This window comes from Varroa destructor, unplaced genomic scaffold (assembly GCF_002443255.2).
Source record: "Varroa destructor unplaced genomic scaffold, Vdes_3.0 BEIS01000007.1, whole genome shotgun sequence".
NCBI classification, from domain to species: Eukaryota; Metazoa; Arthropoda; class Arachnida; order Mesostigmata; family Varroidae; genus Varroa; species Varroa destructor.
This window is the reverse complement of record NW_019211460.1, coordinates 29,448,268-29,472,598: the sequence shown is the minus strand read 5'-3', so window position 1 is coordinate 29,472,598 and position 24,331 is coordinate 29,448,268. Positions and strand designations below refer to the sequence as shown.

At 41.7% G+C, this 24,331-nt stretch overlaps 1 protein-coding gene across 4 annotated transcripts; it reads right to left on the bottom strand.

Annotated features, from left to right (window-relative positions):
• Positions 1-1,873: 1,873 nt before the first annotated feature.
• Positions 1,874-24,010, bottom strand: LOC111254546 (neuropeptide F receptor-like). Of its 4 annotated transcripts, XM_086976044.1 has the most exons (6): positions 15,599-16,209; positions 14,247-14,714; positions 8,744-8,800; positions 6,777-7,537; positions 4,688-4,966; positions 1,874-4,366 (listed from the first exon to the last, which is right to left on the bottom strand). In XM_086976044.1, the coding sequence occupies exons 2-6, from the start codon at positions 14,322-14,324 to the stop codon at positions 3,979-3,981; spliced, it is 1,563 nt and encodes a 520-aa protein (XP_086832170.1). In that variant the 5' UTR covers positions 14,325-14,714; positions 15,599-16,209; the 3' UTR covers positions 1,874-3,978. The 4 variants fall into 4 exon arrangements, with proteins under 4 accessions (XP_086832170.1, XP_086832171.1, XP_022671228.1 ...); XM_086976045.1 differs by lacking the exons at positions 8,744-8,800; positions 14,247-14,714; positions 15,599-16,209 and adding exons at positions 23,347-23,804; positions 23,951-24,010; XM_022815493.2 differs by lacking the exons at positions 8,744-8,800; positions 14,247-14,714; positions 15,599-16,209 and adding exons at positions 23,347-23,804; positions 23,890-23,938.
• Positions 24,011-24,331: the final 321 nt, after the last annotated feature.

The window sequence follows — 24,331 nt, the reverse complement described above, 5'->3', positions numbered from 1 at the left end:
AAACTTGTAATGTTCACATATGCTTCAGCAATAGCGGAAATCGACAATGTGGGTCTTCTTCCTTCTATATTTCCTGGGAACCACAAAAGAATTCAAATGGCGCTCTCTGCAAGATACAGTTGTAGCTCTACTGATTAGCACAGACTAAAGGGAGGCACCACTTTGCTGACGACTGCATGCACAGTCCTAACAAATCCGCAAACAAAACCTAATAATTCAGTTTTTCTACGCCCTAATGTCAACTTTGTGGTGACTAATATTACGCAATGTATCGCAAACTCAAGCTACCCTACAGTTTTTAACATTAACAGAGCAACAGCTTGTCGTCGAAGGTTGATAAAAGTATTTCAGCCTTCCTTGCTTCAATAGAGATCTGTTTTGGCGAGGGCTGTAAGCGAGAACATCGAAGCCCCTCAGTATAAAAACATTAAAAGGCCTAACGTAGGGCAAAGGCCCCTGCCAAATTCAGTTATTCGATACGTTTCCAAGGCCACTCACGTATCGACTTGCTGACGTTTGCGATCTGTCGCATACCATTATTTTAGAAAAGAGTGACAAGGTAATTATAGGTCAATGCTGATGCTCACTAGTCATCAGCCTGAACCTACTCCCTTATTTATAAGGAAGTAGGTTCAGGCTTTAAACAGAGGGAATTTGATCTAGGCTAACAAACTGGCTCGTGTTATACATAGACTATTAAAGAAATAAGAAAACTAGAAAAAGTTTTCTAGGCTAAGACTTAATTTGAGCAAAGACTGATTCTAATATAAATGTTGGAGTGGCGCCCAGTTATGAAGTAACACAATGACGTGCACTTGCCTAAAGTCATAATATCTGTAAGTCAAACGAAGTGCATATACTAAACGATTGCTAAAAACGATTGGGAACATATTTAATTAATCTAGATACAGGTAGCCAACTGTACCTCATTACTCTATCTATCTACTTCTCGGTAGAGATAGAGGTTTTGCTTAGCTTTTCATTCGTCAGGCTTACCAGAGCCTAAAAGTTGATATTAGCTTAATGCGGCTAGAACAAAATAGGCTTAGGTTTTTAGGGAAACAGAACAAAATCGGAATGGCTATATTTGACGTTGCTGTACACTATCGTTGTAGAATTGATTGTTACAGCCGTTAAGTTTCTGTGCTTCTCTCTAGCCAACCGATACCAACTAACATTCGTGTGTATTTGAAGCCTTATCAAGGCCACGCGAGCAAAAAAGGTCAGACGAGAAATTGTTTCGGAACATATTTGTGTAATCTAGTAGCTTGGATCTTACGAAGGGTGCTCGTTCATATGTTTCTATTAAATTCGACGCAAAAGCTGAATCCAATTAATTGAACTGAACGAAGGTAACAACTCCTTCCTTTAATAGATTTTAGAGTCGGACAGCGCCAGCACCGCTACTTAACAGGTCTATGGCGTTGAAGGTGTCTGCTATAGACATATGATCGACTGTCGATCTGTGAAACTATATTTAACTGGCCGGAACGCAATCATACGGTTGAAACGCAATAAATGCCGATACTATGATGACAAATTATGGGGAAGAAAATCGTCTATATTTAACCCTAACCTAGCTACATTAGACCCTGGGCCACATCCATGAGAGTCCGCCAGATAAGCAGCCTAGTCGATGACCGCGCTTGCCAACGGTTTCTCTCGCTCTTAGCTAAGATTTGCTATAGAATACTTATTTTGCTTTGAAGACATTCTACTATGTCGAAACCACTATCGAAAGTGCTAGTTTGAACTTGCCGATGCGGTAGACAACACGTGTACACAACGCATATTCTTTGTTCTAGATATGTGTGTATACCACTTGCAATCACAAAAACGATTTTCCTATTTAAAAAAAAAAATACGTGGCACAGTATAGAAGAACGAATAATTTCTTTATTTTTGTGAAAATACTTGTATTTCTTAATTCGCTTCTGTCTATTCGTCCGCTTCCTATCTTCTGCCACAAACTTCGTGTATGTGTCTTTCTGTACCCTGCGACGATCAACTTCTTCTTTCTCCATTGCACGGTCTATACGATGCTGAATATATCTGTACTACCCCGAACTTTACAAAGAACTTATACATACGTATAGAGGCTCCATATTTACGGATCTAAATAGTGTCTAGATCAGACATGTACGCAGTTTCCGTATGCAGGGTCTCTAGTCATCATTTTTATCCGTATGCACTTACCCTACTCAGCGTCTACGCTCACTCCTAACAAGTGCGAACCGATATTTGCCAATGCCTATTAATTATGTATAGTTCCGCGATGTATCAGCGTACTTCATTACTATGATAACTATGATATTATTAGTTATATAAACGTACATATAATCCTTTGGAACTTACGTTTACTTTATGCATATTTTAATATATTGGCATATCTATACACGAAGTCGAGTCTTCTACCGAGCTACTTTCACCATTATTCCCGTTGTTGTTACCGTTGCCAACAACAGTGCCGTTAGCATGGGCCTGCCGTAGGTCAATATTAATTCTGTCCTTTGATCGTCTTTCACGGGTCGGCTATTTATTTAGGTAATCTTTGCGCGATAGTCAAAGCAAAAATAAATAACAGCTAAGGACGCACTCGCACGCACATACGTGTACACGTCATGATATGCACAATAATATGAACGAATTATTACCTTTTTATACATGAGTCTCACTCTTTATCGATAGCTTGTCGCTTGCAAAAAAATTAATTATCGATATGTTGACATTGAAATTGGTATTGAATTAATTTGACTAGAATAGATGATAACAGTGCAATATGAATAGCATAAAATCTTGCTGGTTGTGTTGAAGCTTGACATGTAGCATAGACCGCTTGATTAGTAAATGCGATAAAACCATAGACACTAACAGTTCGGTACACTGCTAGCAGGCACCTATACGATCCAATGCTAATGAATATTTGTAGGCGGATAGATTATATATAGAAATTCATGATATACTTCTGCTTCTGTCATTAGCGACACGGGTGAACTTTGCTTCAGCCCTTGGTAAAAGTTCTGGGGGTAGCGAGCTACGATATTATATCAAACATGAGTTAATTTTTTTGAAAATCTGTTTGTCGCTTCGATGCATTCGATGTGGAAATTCGTGCGAAGAGTTGATAGTTCAAAATTAAGACGTAGCCTGATACAGCGCCGCTGGAACGAGAAGTAGATCGAAACGATCCGGTAGCGGGCGCTGTAGCAGCAAGAGGCGGCAAAATCAAACTGCCAGCCTATGGTATATTCGATTTAAAACCGTCACGTGAATTTCGATTGTTTTTTAGTTGTCATCTTTTTACGGGTAGGTTAACCTAAATCACGTTTGCTACGCTCCGTTTCTATCTCCATGTGTCTGTTGAACGAAGTAGGAATGAGGTCAATGTCATCATTTGTCACTTCAACTAGTGAACGACATATTACCTCTTCTTGTGTATCTCGTTGTTACCCGATGCATTTCACTTACTCGGTCTGATTTCTATGGCAGGATCTGAAACACTGCGAATGCATTCTACATTCATATACTCAATTTATAGTACAAGGGTGCCCCTAAACGATTTTACAGCATTCTATCTATGTAATAAATAGATGATTGAATGAGTAACTACCAGTCACTGAAGATCTTCAACGGAGTTAATTATTACGTATTGAAAACGAGACAACTAATATTGTTTGCTCCATATTGGATTGATTGTGCCGGCAACGATTGTAGCATTTGCCATTGGTGTTTCGCTACCAGTCACCGCTATTAGTAGAAGAAATCGCACCTTTTTGCTGGTGTTTTCGTCGGTGTCATTTGGTCGCTGGATAGCTTATTACAGTGGCTCAGCTTAGGCTTGGATTTACTGAGTCGAGGCTAACTAAAAATCAGTCAACAAATAACTAGTTGTAACGTATCGTCGTTGTGTTGCTTGAACGCTAAAAACTTTTGTCTAACACATTTTCTCTAACCATGCGGTTGGTTCACGACGACCTTCTATACGGGTGATCCTGTTTGCGGGACGTTGCTGCCGCTGAGGACAGTTACTTTCGCCTTTGTGTCGTCGCCGTCTTGAACTAGAACTGTACCTACCCTTTCGCTGTCTCTAATCTTTGATGCGGTCTCGTCTCGTATATCGCCCTTCAGCAACGCAGAAACAAGGCCAACAGACTGATGGTGCGCGGTCATGTCCTTCTTAACAGCCGCATCCGACTCGTCGAGCGTACCAGGCCGGACGGGCGTCTGCAGCTTGATGTGTTTCCCGAAACATGAACCAAAAATCTCTTTGAATTCTTTTCGGAAATTATCATTGAGCCAGCCGTAAAGGAACGGATTGGAGCACGCCGAACTCATGCCCCACATATGGCAGATGGCGAACGTTATTCTGAAAGAGAAATAAATAGTAGAAGGCTAACTCTTTTTCAACTGCCATACTCATATCTTTCTAACGAGCTGTCATTTCCGTATGACTAGACAGAATCGAACTGGTAACAAAAGCTGGTCACGCTGTCCCTTTGTATTGTAGCCAAACGTAAACAATCAACAATACGTATGATACAAAAGTTAAAAAAAAAAACTTGACATTTCTTTTCAGACGCTGGCAGTTACTGTAAAAAACAAAAGCGATTATTGTTATTATAATTATTACTATGAAAGCGTTAAAAAAGTTGAAGAAACAAAAGCTAGTACACAGAATTAGACTTGCTTGAATGCTTGATGATCCAGTTTCGGATTAATGTAGTCAAAATAAGCATTTAATAGATTGAGTGGTAGCCAGCTCAGGATGAACACGACGGTGATCGAAATAAGAAGTTTGTTTGTGCGTTGAACCCGTCGTCGTTCCCGCAATAGTTTATCTTCGAGCTTTGAGCCCGTACTGGCCATTCGACACTGCAGCTTTCGGCAGATAGACGCGTACGCCAAACTAACGATAATAATAGGCAACATATACTGGAACACTAGGGTAAATATCGAATAGTAGAATCTGCAAGAAGATCAGAGTTGCACACAGAAAAGTACAGCGCATTGTAAGACCGAAGAACGACTAAAAGATCAACTATGGTTTGTATGTATTTATTCATATTCATAGAAGTTACATATTCTTGCCTATTGGCATTGTTACAGCATTTTATCATTATCCACACACACACACACACGTATATATATTTAAACTATGTAACTGCGATAGATAAAAGAACCTGATTCGGCAAAACGTTCTAAAATGAAAAGCCTAAACCATTTAGAGCAGCCGCATAAGTCGACCACTTGGAATCCTGACATGTTTTCACCGCAAACTTCAACGGCGTAGCAAAGCTTCTTTTCGTCTCTATACGGACCAGACAATAAAATTTATTCCAACTAAAACGTCCTGGCCAAGATAATGATGTCATCGTTTCACAGACCGCCAATTGCCGACTGACTGGACAGCCAACCTTTTCGTTATTGTGTCTTCTGCCACAAAAGCGTAACTGTGTAATCGCAAAATTACTTTTACAAACTTCTGCTAGCCCCTTCTGTACGTGTTGATAATATGCGAGAGACAACAACGCTGGCGGCGGCGATGAAACGTTTGCACTGCCAGGATCTGGAAAGGACAAGGCTAACTAAGCAATAATAGGGCGAAATTTATTTGCTGTAAACAATGACTTAGAAGTCCTGCGAGCACCGAAGCTGGCCTGGACTAAACACTAAACAAGGCCGGCCAGGCTGATGGTGCTCGCCAGTTTCATTAGCAGTTAATTCCGATAAATGCGCCAACTGGCAGTCTAGACTGCTATGGGTTGTCTCCCCATCTGGCTGAGGTTTGATCGAAAGTGAATAGCCTGCCGCTGAGAAGGCCAAAGAAGAGTACAAGGGACAGAAACTGAAAAGATAAGAAATTTTTGTTACGAACACGACAAATATCTATACTCCCACCAGCAGGTACAAGCCACGGGGTATGACAGCGCGGCGTAATCGTATTTTATTTGTGATTCCTCTTCCATTAGACACACACGCACACAAAAACGCATAGGACACAGGCCTTTTGTTGAAGAAACCAATTTCTGCCCTGGTGCTCGGCTCGAAATTGAGGATCGCCCAGGTGGATCCACTAGCAACATCCAGGAAATAGATTTGGGTCGTGGTAGACATGCTTCGTATTCGGTTATAATGATGACGTCGTGACCCTGGGCGAGAAATCAGGGGTGAATAGAAGGAAAGAATGTTGCCACTAAATTTTAGACACATTTTCATTGCACGCTACTAAAGACATACTTGCGAGAATCGCATGTCAAAAAGCAGCGAAGAGGTAATTTCGCAGCTGCCTATGCCACCAACGGTCGGCCCCTTTCCGCAATTTTGGGTTAACTGCGTAATGGTTATACTTTTGCGCCTTGGGCCTACACTACTTCGCCGAAATTGAAAATAATCTGCGTGATACTTCCTGGGCATAGGCTATTGCATTCACGCGGCGACAGCTGGTAAGCCCTTGCGTCAAGGTCAAACGGTGAAACAGTGATCTTTTGGAGGAGCGAGATATAGCTCCAGCTGTTCTTGGTTAGCAAAAGGACACATTTAGGGTGCACCATGTGTACGAAACATCAACACGTTATTTGTTATTTTCATAGTTAAGTAATAATTTTAGTAAACTTGTATAATTAATGTATAGCTATAATACTTATCTGTGTAAAATAAGAAGAAGTAAAAAGCTCTAACGATTCGAAAATTTGCTGTCGGCAACTCGATAATTTTAGGCCTGAGTGACATTGCATTCAATGTAAGGAGAGAATGAATAAAAATTTTCGGTTACCAACCTGCCCCGTTCATGTGGCCAATTCTCGATGCAATAGGTGACATCGTCGTTGAACTCGAAACCACGATCGCGAAGGATCTGCCGAGTTTCCGGCGGCATCTCCGGGTATTCGACGATTCTCGAGGCAAATAGCGGAGCTGCCAGCAGAAGGGCGAAGCACCATATGCCGAAAAATGCTGTCCTGGGCTGAAACGTCTCGCGCGACGGATAGATGATTACCATGTATCGGTCGATCGCTATTGCTGTTATAGAGATCGTGGAGACGAAGATCGATGTCGCTTCAAGACCTCCAACAAGCTTGCAAGTGATAGTTCCGAGAGGCCAGTACCGCAGGATTAACTCGACCAAAGTAAACGGCATCGTGAACAAGCATAAAATAAGATCGCTGATTGCTAAATTGATGATGTACACGTTGCGAGCTGTGCGCATAGCGGGTTTGCGCGCAACGGCCACACAAACTAAACCGTTACCAATAGCTCCCGTCATGATGAGCACCGAATAAAACGTTAATAGAATAATAAGTGGAATTTCCTCGATAGCCATAATCTTCGTTTTGTCCATCATATTTTCTAGCATTGCCTTGATTCGGTGTTCGGTCGGGTCATCCGAAAGGGAACCGTTTCCACTAACGATCCCCGGTACCGTGTCGTTGACATGAAGCGTCGTCAGCGTCGGTAATAAGGCGACGTGTTGCTGCTCAGCAACTAAACCCCCCACATCGTTAACCCCGTCGTCCACATCATCTTCCTGCAGTAGAACCCCCTGTAGAAATAGCAAAAATAAAAAAAAGATCATGATATACTAAAACATGCAATGTGTCATGTTCGATTACCGATCCTAGCAAGCCGCTGCTATTTCCCTATTGCGTCCCTGAATTTTGTGGTTTACTATTACGTTACTCAACTGGTCTAAGGTCAGTAGTGAAGTAGCTATGTTCATGCTGGAGTTGGTTCTGAATATGTTTAACCAGTGGGGAAAAAGGCTGAGAGCCGATAAGTGTTTAGTATAATTAACATGATAAAAAGCGCTACATCGTTTAGCAGGAGGTTGGCCAGACAGTAAAAGATCGTTTCAATCAGTGAAAAAGATCTGTAGATATTTTCATTGAAAACCCATTTATATATGAATCAGTATGCGCATCATCATCACCCTTCGCGATCAGTGTCACTCCCGTACGTGACAATTGTGCACCAATAGTCGATAGGCATGTCACTGACTTGCAAAGATCAATCAATTAGCCTCGATGCTGACGACGATTAATGTCGTTCTTGCGACACCCCCGTTTTCCCCATATTCTCCTCAAAGGCGGTACACCGATTACGAACCGCTGTAGCTACAATGTCAACGTGTCTTGCCTTCGAATTGAACGAAGTAGACAGGGCAGGGTATACAACGCTTTTATCTGGACACTTTCTTTCTGACACCCCAGTGATGTTACCAGCGTGTTAAATAGTCTGGTGGATCATTACTTTTTCAACTATATATATATATATATATATATATATATATATATATATTGGCCGCTCTTTTCAGTATTATATTGCAAAACTCTGCTAGCAACAAGTTAATAAGAGCCGAATGAACGAGGGTGTCGCGCAAAAAAACTCGAAATACACGCACATTTTGGCATATCATTAACAGTACGTGGAGGATTTTGGGTGACAATACCTAATTCAATAATGCATGATGAATATACGCACGTCAGTGCGCCTTTGAGGCGTCCTTGAAGGATCCTATGATTGTGCACACTGTTCGGCTTGAGCTGGTGATTGTATCAATAATAATATCAATAGTAAATAATTAGTTTGTCTTATTTAAACGTGTCATTGTGTATGTTTTCAAATATGCTTGATATTGTGTTTGGATAAGTACTCGATCTCATTATGAATTATTTAAATTCTAGCTTTCCCCATCTGACGGGGCAACCCATTTCGAAGACGAAACGATACGAGAGCTTAAACCACTTACCCATAATGAGCGAAGTGAAACCGTGGGCCGGAGAAGCAGATAGAGTCCTATAATCTTCTATAAATGAGAATGTAGCCACCCAAAGTCAAGGTACGGTAGAAGTTTCTAGGTCAACCTGGATCTGCTGCGTTACTACAGGCTGATGATTTGTTTTGTCTCATTAGTCCATAAAAAGCCTTTCATCTAAAGTGTATTTGACAGGAACTTTTCTGCTTAAACTTATTATTAATATTGCCTATTTATCCGCGAAGCTTCCAGACCTAACGACATCGTACACTGTGTCACCTTAGGAAGAGAGCCAGGCTCCGGTAAGAGGAACTTTAAAGATTGGTGTCAGGTTTAGCTGAAAGATGCTGTTTGTGTCGTTTTATGATCAACGTTAAGTAACATTCAATTTCAGCTCTTTTACAGCATGGCCTTACTTGACCATGTCCGCCGGGACCTGAGTAAGCGAAGGTTGATTTTCTCGACCGATTATTGAGACACTGATAGTAATGTTTTTGTTGGAGTATACTATGCTAAGTTACCAGAGTAGCGGTAACGCCGTGTTGACGGTACTGCTTACCGTTTAACAATGTTTACCTCACGGTAATTTCCCATGGGACTGGGCATAGACTTAAAATAGGTGCGACTCACAAATTTTCTGGCAGAAATGAAAATCTGCAAATCTTGCCTTTGCTTGTAAAAACTATCACAGTGATCGCTGATGGTAAACACCAGGCAAGTTCATACTCGAACTATCTACCCCCGCCAAATGAACTTTACATCGAAGTCGTTCTGACAATTTCCTCTTGATTTGTTATTATTAATTGTTTCATCTGCAAATTCTACAATTTCATGAAATAGGTAGCTTTAAGCTGGCAAAAACTTATTTTCTGTTTGCAGAAGCCAAACCAATTATAATCCTTACGTAAACTCAATTGTAACTATTGTTGTTAATTTGACCTTATCTTCGCAACGAAGCTCCCCAATATATATAAAGTAAGGGTACTGAATTTGTGTTAGCATGTCCGTTAATCATACAGTACATGTAACATGCTAACTTGGCTATAATGATTAATACATAAGGTCTGCGTGCTAATTGTTGTAAAACAAAATTCTACCTCGTTTTTGAGTAACATCCGGAACCAGTATCTAAATTCAAGCAAAACTATAGGCTTTAGCTATTTATTTTGTTACCGCACATCCTGAAATTGATTTTTTAAGTATAACAAACCCCTATCGTCACAATATTTCTAAAGATCCCTCAAATGGTTTTCGCATGTGTAACAAATATCATTGAATTACTCCGCACTTGTACAGCTCTGGCAACATTCTCATAAGCATTATTACCAAATTGGTACTAGTTGACACCAATTGGTCATCAAGGTGATACCGTTATATCGTCAAGGCTCGTAGGTATGCTAATGTTAATGGCCGTTCACGTTCAATGCGTACTCGTTTTAGCGTCTTGTCGTGTCGTTTGCATGTATTAATGAACACGTATGACGTACAGCGACGCAACCCAGGCCGCTGCTGATTCGGTTACAAATTATCAACTTTAATTTTGTCTGCCTTGCTCTCGTTGATTCGATCATTCCGTCACCGTCGGGAAGCAATCGACACATACGACTATATAGTTTGTATGTTTATAAGTGTACGGTGCACTCTACTTAGGCGAGCCCCGGACTACGCTTGTCAGAAACCGGCACGAGAATCATAATTTTTAGTCATTCTAAGAATAATGTCATTTGCGGATTTATCAAGCTTCTCAGGCGTAAGTTTGTTGTATGCTCGTATCGATGGTGGCGCAGTAGCTCCAGTCCTTGCTGCGACTCCTAGGACCTATACTGTTTATGCTTTTACATGTTATTCGTAAGTAAAAACTATTGCACATGGCTAATGAGTATATTAAAGATTAAGAGCGCTTTCGTTGGGTAATATCGACAGGCCTTTGATCGAAACACATATAGGGAACTCGCTGCTAAACTCGACCTATCGATATACTACGACATCCGATACCGAGTTAGTTTTCCGCTTGAGACAACGACGGATTGTCGCATTGGGCTTGTCGTTCTTTTAGCGTGACAGTCACTCTATATAAAGTAACAGGTAGCCCGTTGGTCGGAGACTGATAATAGATCCACTAGAGGCTCAGGCTTTTATACCCTGGATGCGTCCAAAGTAGCATTTGTTAATTTCTTACATTCTGACCGTAGCGTTCGGCCATATCCACTAGCTATAGCGCATTCTTGCAGCAGTCAAGTGTCTTTTGTACGGAAGCGGCTTTTGCAACGTACCACTAGCATCGTGCCCGTGCTATAACGCATCCGAATTGGCCCCTCCCCAGTGGATGCGCGACGTCGCCACAATCCTCGAATTACCTTGGCGATTTCCCCTTATTTCTCGCACGAAATACATCTGATCTTGCTTGTCGGTCAAGAAACTAACGTGAATAAATCAGAATGAGTTAGAGCAGACGAGAGCGAAGTCCCATATATCTACTTCATATGTGTACTACCGTAAACAGGGCGGTCATTCAAAGACAAACCTGGTCGGAAAATTTGTGATCGCGGGCATACGTTCATGCGCTATTTTTGTATTAGAGGAATGCCAGTCATTTTCAGAACAAACAACAAACACGACGGAAAAGAGTATGTCGTTGTCGCAACTTCGACTAAGATCAGCTGTTTTGCGATAGTTTCGGGCGGGATAGACCTCCACGAATATTAAAAAGTTCCTCTTTTTTTTTTGTTTGAATTCGACGGTCTATGTTTTTTTCTTAGTTTTCATGCGGCTTTTTAAAATCCGAGGAAGATTTCCATAATAGTTCCAATAAAGTTTGAAGCTTGAAAGTTAACTGAAATTGCTTAATAGAAAAATAATATTCGATTTCGTATAGAAAAATTAATGGCAACTTTAAAAAGCAGGATATCAATTGTCCATTTAATCGCCTGAAGAAGCTCCAACGATTGGCTTTTTTGAGACTTTCTACGTCCTTTCAATTTTCAGACTCTTGGCCTGCTATCAGCCTAAAATTTACTCCCACTGAATTTTTTATATGTACCGTACTATTGAGCGACACTTCACCCAGTCATCATTTAGATATCTTAGCATGGATATATAGATACTTAAGTGTACGGAGAGATTAATTGGGCTGTGTTTTCGCAAAGCATAAAGTACTTATTTTCATGTTACTACGCATCATCAATGACCGTTGCATTTCTCTAATACTATTTTTAGGTGCTTTTCCCAATTATCTAAGTGCTTTTTCGAAAGACCTTCAGACAGCGACGAAGACTCTTTTTAGGCATTTTTAAGGGATAACGGCCATCAGTTAAGCGGAAAGTTGACTCGCAAGACAAGCTATAGACATGACAACATACTTCATGACGTTTACTCAGCGAAAATGACTCGAGAGGCTGATGCTCGGGTTTCCTTCGTGTTATGCGAAACGAATATTACAAATCGGCTTACCATTTCCGCTCAGTATCTTGCATGCAACCAAGCGCTCCTTTGCAGTGATACATTTCCGCACGGAACCCTGTCAGGTGACGAAAAGTGACGTCTCTATGTCGAAAGACAAGATAAAAAGGGACGACTAAGTGGCACATCTCAGCTCAGGACAAAGCAGATCTCTCATCCGACTAAAATTATCTGTGTGTAGTTTAGCCTTTACTTGCTGTATATTGAAACACCACTAATCTGAACGTGGGGCATTCCTGCAGAGATCATCCAGAAGGAGGTCTACAGCGAACCTGAGCCCATTTCGGTTTCCGAAAAACTAGCCTACATTGCTGAGTATCCGTGTGCAATGGGACTGTTCAAGATTGACACGGTGGGAAAGAGACAGGACGGTAATCGACATATCCAGTTGCATATTCGCTGCCGTGACTATAGAACCAGCCCACAGGTAAATCCAGTGATCCTGTTCCACGAAGGTGCCAGGCTGTGTAGTACAGAAATGGTGAAAGACATTGTCGAATTTGAGTTAGCAGGTCCTTCAGGACTTTTTTCATTCGACTGCTGCTGTTACCGCTATCGTCATTAAGACTGTATTTTCAATACTATTGTTGGTCCTGTGAACACACGATAGGTATATGTGAAGCGATTGATGCAGTGCAGTGATAAATCATCGATGAGGACATTTCCGATTCTGACAATCATACTATTACGTAGTTTACGAACCTCAGATAACATGCTTAGCAAATATGTCTCGTGACGTATTGTGGAAAGGGTTTATTGTTTAGGTAACAACAGAGAGTTGTGTTTTTGAGATTCACCATTTTCGTGACCGAGACAAAAATTTGCGGGTTATTGCATTCAGTTGAATCTATAACGGAGACTATGTAGGCCAAAGTTGGATGTATGACTTAGGACGAAAAACACGAGGCTCACAGCAAATGATTTAGAGAGTCCTTCAATTCAAGTGTTGCCCTGATTTAATTAGATTCAAAACTGTTGTCCTTGTTGTATCATGTGGATAAAGCTTATACTACTTGTTAGGAGTCACCATTTGTGTTCTATCTGTAGAACTCCACAACAGATAATTGTCGTGTACGTCGTCTCATTAAATACAATTAGTTGTAAGCTCGGGTACTTGGACACGCATCTAAATTAATTGACTGCTTAAACAAAAACACAATGACACGCTTTCCCTTGAACCGGTGTTATAAAAATACCTTTTATAGTGAGCAAACAGTAATTAGAGAAATGGAAGGACATGACCCTCTAGTGAGCCTAGCACTGTGCAAAGAGCGCATATCTCTACTTGGAGGCGAACTGTTGTGTCGTTTAGCCATGGCAGGCCCCTCCCTATTAAGTAGTGCTACACAAATGACCTCTATCAAAAGAACAATGCTATGATGCCCTAATGATCGGTTGACTTCCGATTCCTTCTCTAACTCTTTTGCGATTTGGAGCAAGGCAAACATACGCTGACTTTTTTCTATGCGTCCTTCCATTGCAATGAAATACGCAGTTTTAATAGGTTAACGAACATCATCATTTTTCTTTCGTACTGTTAGATTCTGACTGTGACCGATTTTCAGGTCTTTTTCAAGCAGTACTATAATGACTATGATTGATGAAACAGTAGACCGAGTTTTAGGAATATTCACTTTCGGATACAGGCTTGATGTACTGTTGCTATTAACAGATTGTCGTCCGCAAGCCCGACAATCGCATGATTGTTTTCCAATAGCTGCTTCCAGTGTAGCAGTGGGTGGTACAGCGTTCTATTATATTTCAGCAATATTTTTGTCCTATCTTGACTATTCTCGCTCTCAATTTTACGTCCTCCGTCACTGTCCAATTCTTACTGCTCTAAAGAGGAAACGTCTGTTCGAATCTTTCCTTTTGCATCATGGGCTATTCGCTTCGAGTCCTCAGTGTCAACATGTGATTAACAAAGCTGCACAAAACGATACAAGTACTGTTAATCGTTCTCCAACGAGCACTTCAGCCCGACTCGCTCGTTCGTATGAACAATCGTAGAGAAAGCATGAGGTCTTGGTCTACCAACCTTCCAGCCATATGGCGTCGCTGTCGCTTCCCCGGTAAATTCAATACGTAGAGAAGATACGCGCACATATGAGCACATCGACTCACGAACGGCCGATTCGACCTTTTTACTCCGTCAAACTATGCCATACAGGTCTGTACGTTGTTTCGCTATCAATACCAAGCCACATTGGTTACTTTGATAACGACACCACTCGTGCCTCTTGACCACTCCCTACCGTCGTCAATGCGAGCCATAAGTATTTCAGTAAACACGAAATAATGTCTACAGACAAGTGGAGTTTAGTGGTAGCGTGAGTTGTACAAGATAGGCCGTAACATAGGTAACACATCTGGTCGCTCCTCATGTATACATTGCTTTGGTTTTAGTTTCTGCCAGATGGATATTACGTAATCATCATATCAGAAATTAGTCAGATAAAAATAGCTTAATAACTACAATAGTGGCCGTAGTAGTAACGTCGTAATCCTGTAAATGAAACATGTTTTTGCCATCAGTAACCTTATTGACTAGTATTAATAGATGATAAGTTTGTTAGTACATATATTTCATATAGTAGTCCTAGCGAGGACCACGTTTTAATTTCTTCTCACAGCGCATAAATAGAGTCAGTAGATGCTGGCGTTCTAGTTACAGCGGCATGCCGTGTGACCGTACGTACATAGGGAAAGAAGACACGCGAAGATGACAGACTATGTTACGTATCGTTTGTTACAAACGTTATTCGTCAGAGCGAGCGATAAAGAATGGGGGGTAGGCGATAGTCACGTCGAATATAGTGAACATGATCTGTGACATTGCGGCAATAGGACAACAGGTAAGTATGGCCTTCGCTGGCCGAAATATGGCTGTTGTACAAACCATTATCTGGTTCCAAACAAAACTAACGCCCTCGTATCGATAGACAGTGAGTGCTGTCAAGCGCAAAGCTATGGATCATGCTAAAGTCAGCCTGACAGATATCACTACGGGCCGCCTTATATACTGTAATAGGTGAAGAGAACCGTAAAATGCAGTCCAGTGTCATTTAGAAACATGGGACAAATAAGAAAGAAGACTTTCAACATTTAAGGATAACCCCCAATGGTCTCCCAGACAATTTCGGCATAAAATATTCTATAGTCTCGTAAAATATAAAGGTAAAATAATAAACCTAATTAGCGCCATCACTACGGAAAATATTTAACAGTCGAAAAGGACAGACTAACGCATCGCTGCAATAATAATAATCAGAGCAGATCTGTGACGACACCAGCTGCTCCGAGAAGCACATTTGTAAATTACTCCAGGCACGCTATGAATACACGTCAAGCGTGAATAAACCGCAAATCGTACAAATAAGGTGCACTCACCTGCTTGCAAGTAGGTAAGCAGGTAGGAAACTAGATACAGCGCCTGAAAAGCCATGAGGTGTAGCGGAAGAACTGTGCTATCTTTCATGGAAAAGGTCAAATGTAAAGCGTAGTCACTAGTTGAAGTGTAGGAATATGCGTTCTGTTAATGTTCTTTTAGTTACTTTGCCGTAGGCACTCGTTAACGTCAGCAGTACCATTGCCCGGTCTCGTCAAATCACCGGACCCCTAATCAATAGGCGGCCTTAAGCAGCTTTTGTAGGAGTGGCAATAGGGCAAAGGGATCTATGATTAAAACAATTAATCTCATACACGATCAACCGGTTGCTGCTGGCGTTATTGCCAGCCCTGTGGCATTTCTAAGGAGTACGCAAATAATCCTACAAAGTAAAGGGTGGCTTGTTTTCCGTCGACAGACGTACCCGTCACGTAAACAGTACCCATCACGCTGATCTGTTGCGTCGAGAAACGAATCATTACCTAAATATCTACTGTAATTGCTGCCTGATGTTAAACAACTAGAGCGGTAACAATCGTAGAGGATCCCTTTAACGTTTTGCCTTCTCATTTACCCGGGCAACTGGCAATCGTTCTGCCAAGTGGCCAAAACTATATATGCCACGCTAGTAAAATGCTACCAGTTGCAAAAGCCTATTCCTCTGGCAATTTCGGGCGGCTATGTGGCGCCGATCTAGCGGGCGAATAAAGGTGATCCATCGCGATTTGATGTTACGACAGCTGGTAAGCTAATAATAATATGGTTCGAAAACCCCCGTCACATGGGACGGCTCACTGGGTCACAGTCTGTTGCTTTGTCCAACTGTCGCACGTTGGGATTAAATGATCTACGCTATATGGCCGACTACGATCAACTGTACGGCAACAAGGGTAGCCACAAGGCAATTGTAGGCTTGAGGCGAAATCGTTGCGCGGCGTTTATATGCGAGGAGTATTAGTAGCCGTCGGATATCGGCTAGAATGGCTTACCTGCTTCCGAATCCCTCCTGTTCGGGTCAGTCCAACTCTGGTGAACGTACCTCTATGACTATCATTTTATTGCTTTTGACGTCAATACGGACACCTCCTTTCCTTGATTCGAGGCCGAAAGTAACGGCGTCCATTCCGCCCGAAATCATATTGAACCATGTAGACTTGTTTTCAACGACAGTAGGTTTACGTGGTTTGCTTTTAGAATCGGCTGTAAGGAGGCTCTTATACCAGCTGCGTATAGGGTTCGATCCTATACGCAGCCGGTATAAGGGAAGAAGAAGTCATAGTGACAAGAATTCTATAACAGTTTATTATAACATCACTATCCTACTTATTATCAGCTATTTGCAATACATGCTTCGTTTCAATTTGACCGCAGGCCGTTCTATAAAAGCTATTTCACGTAGGGTGAATTGAGACAGGCTATTAGATCTTAATCATTTGTTGTATGTGTCCTACACGACTTCTTACCACATATTATTGTGGTAATGAGCGTACCATCTGTTAGGTACTGACCAGATCTTTGAAATGCCCTAGCAGGCAGACGAGCGATCTTAAATAGTTAGGGTATAGATCTGCGTGTCAAACTTTCAGTGCCCCAAGTAGAGCGGCAATACGGATAGCTTGTATGTGTCAGAGGGGGCCGTGGAATCAGATTATCACACTATATATACGACGAGAACATTCGATATGCATTTTTTTTTTACATACAAAAAGGAATTTGTAAGGTAATGAATTATTCTATTAATTTGTTATTAACGAAGATTGCCTTTCTAGTCGATCCCGAAATGTTATTATATGTCATATCAATAGTGTAAATAGGTACGGCTTAGCATATAGCTTGGCCCGCTATAAGACGACCGTATGCTTCACGCGAGTGGCCGATGTACCAAAATGCACTCCATGACCATTTCATAAAGTGAACCGTTTAAAAAAGACGTCATTAGAAAAATCACCGCGGTACACATTTGGCTTCAGTTTACGCTTATAAGGGTCGTCTCTAGGCGCCAAGTGAGTACTCTTAGAGACACCCTATGCGAATGGCTCAAGTCAGGCCTTGCCGGAATTGAGAAATATGTACATCGTGCTATGGCAAGTCGGACCAGTCGGAACCGTCACCTTTACAGACAGAAAAGTCTCCGATCTAAGAAATTGTGCCCGATGACCCGGCTTCTGCGCTCGTCTAAACTAAGTGAGATGTAGGCCTAAGGATGAGATGTACCTACTTATGCTTTCGACCGACCAGAGTCCGTCCTACATGTTGAGTCGGATGGAAGGAATGAGGTCGCTTGTCGTCCACTTGTGCGATCGTCTAAAAACCCACCTTTTTCCTGTTACCACAAAGTAATGTCGGTCGTGGCCATAAGTTTGGTCCTGCTGCCTTAGCAAAGATGGTTGCAGCTGTTTACATCAGCAAATATTACAGTTCCATCCCCCAGAAACACTCTGTTCGTAATTTCCGCAGAGAAGACTGACACTTCAAGATGTCTGGGGCAAACGGCGTCTCACCCAGCGTCTCCAAATGATACAGAGCTAACTTGTGTTTTCCATCAATGTTTACAGTAAACAACAATGCCCGTGTAGAAGCCACGCATTAGCGTGTATTTACATTTATTAACTTTTCCTCAATTTTTTTCCAGGAACTGCCATTCTCCATTTTACCTGCATCGTCCAGCTATTTAATCTGGCTGCGGCGAAGTATCGCTGAGCAGAATCGTAGTTCCTAGTGAACCGGTCTAGTTGCAAAAGCGAAACTTTTCTTCGTATTTAAGTTTCACAGGGCAATATGCGTTTTGCTTACCCATATTTAGTCGTGTTCCAGGGGTCCTTTCGCCGATGCTGGCATGCATGCTTTGGAGCGTGACCCGCATTCGCTGTCGATTGCAGGTACAGGCAGGAGAACTGAGAGAGTAAGAGAACAAAACTAGGTGTTTAACGGTGGTCGCAGCCAGGGACCCACTTACCGATCGAGGGGCAATTTGCTTCCTACGCGTTATCGGAGCACGTCATCGCTCCGATAAAATTGTTCAACAAAAGGAATACGTCAATAACTCGAAGACTTATAGTACATTCTGTCATAACTCTGGAACTATCTAATATAGAGGCTTATTGGACTTCCACTTCGTCATCAACAGATAAAACGTTCACTTTTCTTAACTGTTGCTCTGAATCTCTCTTGCTCATGCTACATAATACCCCCAGCTTGATACTGATCAGTGAGCCTTTTATGAAGCACAAGCTACACGGGTCAGGCTTAAATGCTCTGTGGGTTACAACCTACGTGCTTAATTGTAAACACGTAGGTTATGATTCGGAACTCTTCTTGCAGAATAACTAGCTAAATCCCTACACGTTGTTTTTAGCAAATGGGTGTAGTCGCAAAGGCTCGATTCAACTGTTGTTATTAGTTGGGTTTGTTCGTACTTGCATAGTTTCGATGATGCCTACGTACGTGCTTTGATGTATTTCAACAGCTGCCATTAAAAGCTTATCCGAAGTAGAGGCGTACCGTGAAAACATAAGCTGGCACGGTCTTAAAGAAGTAGTTCACTAGCTCGGTTAAGCTATTGATTACTCCATAAGTATGGTTCTATAACTTGTGCGGGAAATCTCAGTGTGCAGACTTTAATGAGTCGCTCATCATGTCCACCAATCCCATGGAACTGCTTTCTTTGATGGAAACGGTAAATGATTCACCACATTCGTAAGCCATTGTCACGGTTACAGTGCTTTTGAAAACTGGAAAGTCGTTTTCCTCCTGATCTGAACAGAGAACCAAACGGCTCTATCTGAAATGAATGATGACTTACAACGCTTCTCGATATAACCAACGTTATAACACTATACAGGTATTAAAAACATTACCCAGTGTAGAAAACGGGCCAGTTTTTTTCCAGAAAAGTACGTTAAGCACTACTTATACTAACTTTATTTGATTGACACTTCGGCGTGTGACATCAGAGGATTAAAGCTGCTATTTATTACTTTTCTTTGATGTCGATTGCAATTAGACAGCGGAACTAATAGTGACCGTATATACAAGAAGAAACATATTGAAACAAAAAATCCTCAATGTGTCAAGTGGAACTGAAGGCAGCTACTTCGTTTGTACGTCGATACATATCAGAAGCTGGGTTAGGAGCGATTGCGCCCTCTACACGCTGGAGATCGTTCTTTAAATAAGAAATTGCTATACTACAGAGTACTCATGTATTTCTCCGTATTTCCGAATAACCCTTTCCAGCTGGTTAGCCTTATCCATCTTTCGCAATCATGCAAATATACCGGTCGTAATAGTAGAAACCGTAGCTAAAAGCAGTAAACTGTAATGGGAACAACGATGTTTTTCCCTTACGGAAGAACGATCCGAGGCGGGAAGCTCACGATTGTAGTACAACATATCGACATAGTGATACAGTATAACCCACAATTATATTTGTTCGATCGCTGTTTCAAAATCTAGTGCTGATAGAGAAATTGCATTGTTTAATAGAATTTATGACCATTTGTCTCGTGACACCGCTACGATGATAGCAATAACCAACTATTTACGATAATTATCAAAATAGGTTTGATAAAATTTAAATGTACCTGATAAAGAACAAAAGTTGTCTTGCTCCGATCATCTGTCGATTTACTGACCGGATATTGTGAGAAACGCCCGGTTGGAAAATCAGCGTTGGTTTAAACCCAAAGCAACAACCAACTTGGAAGAAAAATTATATATCACTGTGTCCCTATAATAAGACACCATTACAAGTCAAGGAAAAGAAACAAGAAAGCAATCAAATCTATTACCTTCCTATATTTATTAGTTTTATACCAAGATCTTCTCTTATCTCCAAAAGTCTCTAGATAGACATGATCTACAGCAAATCTAACGCGGATATCCCATTTACAACGGGTCCACTCAGCCATAGAGGTAGTAAGCAAAGTTTAGCCCATACGCTGCTCCCGTCGATACTCTCGCCGTCACCGCACGCATCATTCGTTGCGACGTAATCTCGACGCTTGCATGAATTCAGGCTGACCTGGAGACTTGGAAAGTAAGCAGAAAACTACAGGAATACTTGCCGGCCTGCTAGCGGCTGTTTCCTACTTCCTTGTGTTTTATCCTCCGGTGTCTTGTCTAGCTATTCTAAAAGTTCTTAGAAACTCCAAGCTGAAGAGATGCCGGACAGCCGCCCGGCACCTTCCTTCTTTTCCTTCGTCTGCCCAGCATAGCGTTCACATATCAAAGACTCACCAACATTAAGCTTCTGCGTTATCTACCGCAGGAGCCACTTGTAGAATAAAAGTGGGTATACTACGTGAGAGCCAGAAGCAGTGGCACCGTAAGGCATTGAGAACTAGAAGCTAAGGAACACGCTGGGCTGAGGCACAAAAGTCTAGACTACAAAGTCCCGAGATATCTATCTTTTTTTCTGCGTTCGCAGGATTCCCCAGGCACGTCCATATATACATGCGGACGCTAAAATATGCACTAATTGCCGCCCCGAAGAGAGTTCCAGTTCGCAGGCAATGTTAGTGGCAAACCGGACTGTCGACGCTGGCCATCGGCTTTGCTTTTATTGCTCCGAATTCACTTTCTGAGAAGGCAGTCAAATTGTATTCCATTGAACAATATGTGCGTTTGCCTCCGATTCCTTTGGGCCACCCGTGAATCCACCACTACTGTTGCTGCCTTCACAGCATAACGACCACTTGTGTAGGCAAGCAGATGTGATGCGGTCTGATTATCGACAAACAGATTACGTTAGAGTGGGAATTATCTAGGTATATTGAAGATGCTAAATCAGGAAAGCGATTCATGATTCCACTTATTTTCGGTCTTGGTCCATATTCATGCCACCAAAAGCGTCAATATTTCGAGGACAAGCAGCGAACTGTGAATAATTTACATTGATATAATCATGGACTAGGGAGACCACCATAAAGCAGATAGAATACATGGGAAAGCTTGGTTGCCTGTTTGTTGCATTAGGCATGCCTCCATCCGTTTCTCTTAATTTCAAAAGAAAGCCAGTCCCTTTCTACAGCATAGTAACATACTTATCGTGGCAAAAAAGAAAAAGTGTCGCTTCCGTAACCAGTCCTTGCGCGCCAGCGACACTCGGAAGTCTCTTTTTGACCGAAGATGTCTATGGACAGTTTTCATGCGACTTTAAAAATATCCGAAGGACATTTTAGTACGCCAACCGGAAAATGCTCAATAGCATTTTTTTTTAACGAGCTCAAGAACGCCATTTTTTGATACAGTTGGATTTTTCATACAAAACTTGAGTGCTAGGAAAGGAGAATATTAATAGTAAATTGGGTTAGTTAGTTTCCTTAAGGCTTGTTCCGCTATTTTTTTTGTATCTTTCGGACTTTTTGTCAGTTTCGACTGCTTGAATTTTTGAAGGCTCCAGCCTCCTATTAGTCCAAAAATAGATTCTATTGAACTTTTTTTATGCGGCGTACTTGAACGTCACCATAGCGAGTTTACATCTACCAGTGCTATTACTAGAAAGTTGTTTGCAGGTTGAAGAAGGAATATTTTGAAAATGACGAGCGAGTAAGCTAGTTCCAAAACTAAAGCTGTAACTGCGGCAAATGGTGCTTATATCGAAGCAACACATGTAGCACATGCTTATTCTGCTGAAATATCTCTTTTGAATTAGGTACAGTTCTAGGAAGAAGGCACAAGAGGCATTCCAGATTTAGGCGCCGAACCCTGAATATCTACCCTGAAGTCGAAGGTACGATAGGTGGCTGAACCCCAGGTCGTGATGAGAACCATGTTGCTAAATTTGCTGATTATCTTATGATCATCTTATACTATTGTTTTCCATCGTCCCGGTTACTTCTCTCATCTCAGTAACTGAAAAAAGATTTGCTTGCTTAACTTGCCTTACCTGAACTTACGCATCTATCCAGATCCGTATTTAAAACAATTGGAATACGTTCTGCTGCTTGTCATAGAATGTTTGTCCATAATGGTGACCTATATATACCGTTTTGTCAGATATTCTATAGCTCAATCCTGTTTAACTTTCTGTCAGAAACACGTATTACATGTAATTGGATGGAAGCAAATTAGATGAAGAGCCAGGCTTTGAATTCAAATGTCCTAATTTCAACAGATACGACCATATGCAAACCTATCACCCGCTTCATAGTACAAAAATATCGTAATGTTGGCGTAGGAAATACGTAATTATAAACAGCAGTTGGCCACGCATTTGTGATGGCGTCGTAGTCTTTCTTAGTTTCATAGAACCAATAAACCTTTTACTGAAATTGTCCAGGTCTCGAAGTATGAGAGTAAAGACAAGTAGTTTGTAGCATTAAGAGCGCCGATAAAACCGGCAAACGACCTTAACATTAAAAATAACAGCATTCTCTCTTAACGATTAGGTATAAGCCTAGTGGTCAATAATATCGTGGCATTCGTATGGTATTCGACGTAAATTGTGACAGATTATTGCGAACGTCTCTAAGCCTATGCATCAAATTATTGTTTACGCTTCTCCGAATCTAACTTTAAGGACCCCTTAACACTAATAATACCGGGTGGAAGGATGGTTTCTACCTTTTTTCGTAGGCAATCCGTTCGTACAGACATATATAGCATAATATCGTGTGATGCCTCATTCAAAACTCCGAGGCCGCTAAATGTCCCTCAGTAGTTCCATAATCATTTTACTGAGGCTACTGGTTATATGTGTCGAATTAAGAGACCACTTTTTGAAAAGCTCATGCTCATTTTTACTCACCACCGTCGTGTAGGGAGGCTGCATTGATGATTCGTTAAACGAGGCCTGCTGAAGGCAGATTTCTGGCTAGTCATCGTTTGAACTGTTCATCTCGGGCAAATAGCGGTGGCAAAGTCAAAAACACACATTGCTCTACAGGCGAACATCAGCGTTATCCTTTGAGTGTCGTTGATAGAAGATTTGACCACAGACAAGCAGAAGTTAGCGACAGGACGCCACCGTTAGAAGAAACTGCTGACGTTCAGGGCTTATTGTTTTTATGAATCTCATTTGTTAGCGTGAAATAGACACGATCAGAGACAGCCTGAATATCAATGCATCATACTGTGTCATAACAGAAGAACGAAGCAATAACAGTAACAGTCATGTTGTAAATGGAAGCAGCACGTTCTTTGTTTCGCAGTAAATCGCTGCACACGCACACTGTAGATTACTTGTCCTATGGCCTATGATGACACCTGCAATATAGTTTAGGTTCAATATCTTACTCAGTCAACGAGCAAAACGAACCCCCACATACCCATAGTACCCTACGCCATGTACCGCAAAGCTGAAGTTGACATAAACAAGAAGAGCAAGCACGTCGCGGCCTACGGCAACTTACTTCGCAACCGAAGTAATACGATGGTAACTTGATCAGAGCAGCCACGAGTCTAACCAAGAGGACCTAACTCCTGCCCTTTCTCGTCGGCTCGACCCTCTCCAGGAGGAGGAACCTCGCGAAGATCGGCGTCCGTTTTCGCCTGCTTGGGCTATGGCGGAGGTGACGTACGAACCGCAGTCGCCATTACGATCGAAGAATCTACGTCGGTAGTCCTTTTTCTCTGGCTAAACGCACACTACACAGGCTCTGTTTTGACTAAATCTTGAGTATCTAATTAGGGTATTGGACTGCCTTTCATACGTCTATCGGCTTTATGTTACCTTTACCCTCCGTATACTGACACACAACTGACAATTACTCATAAATGAGGCGTATTACCAC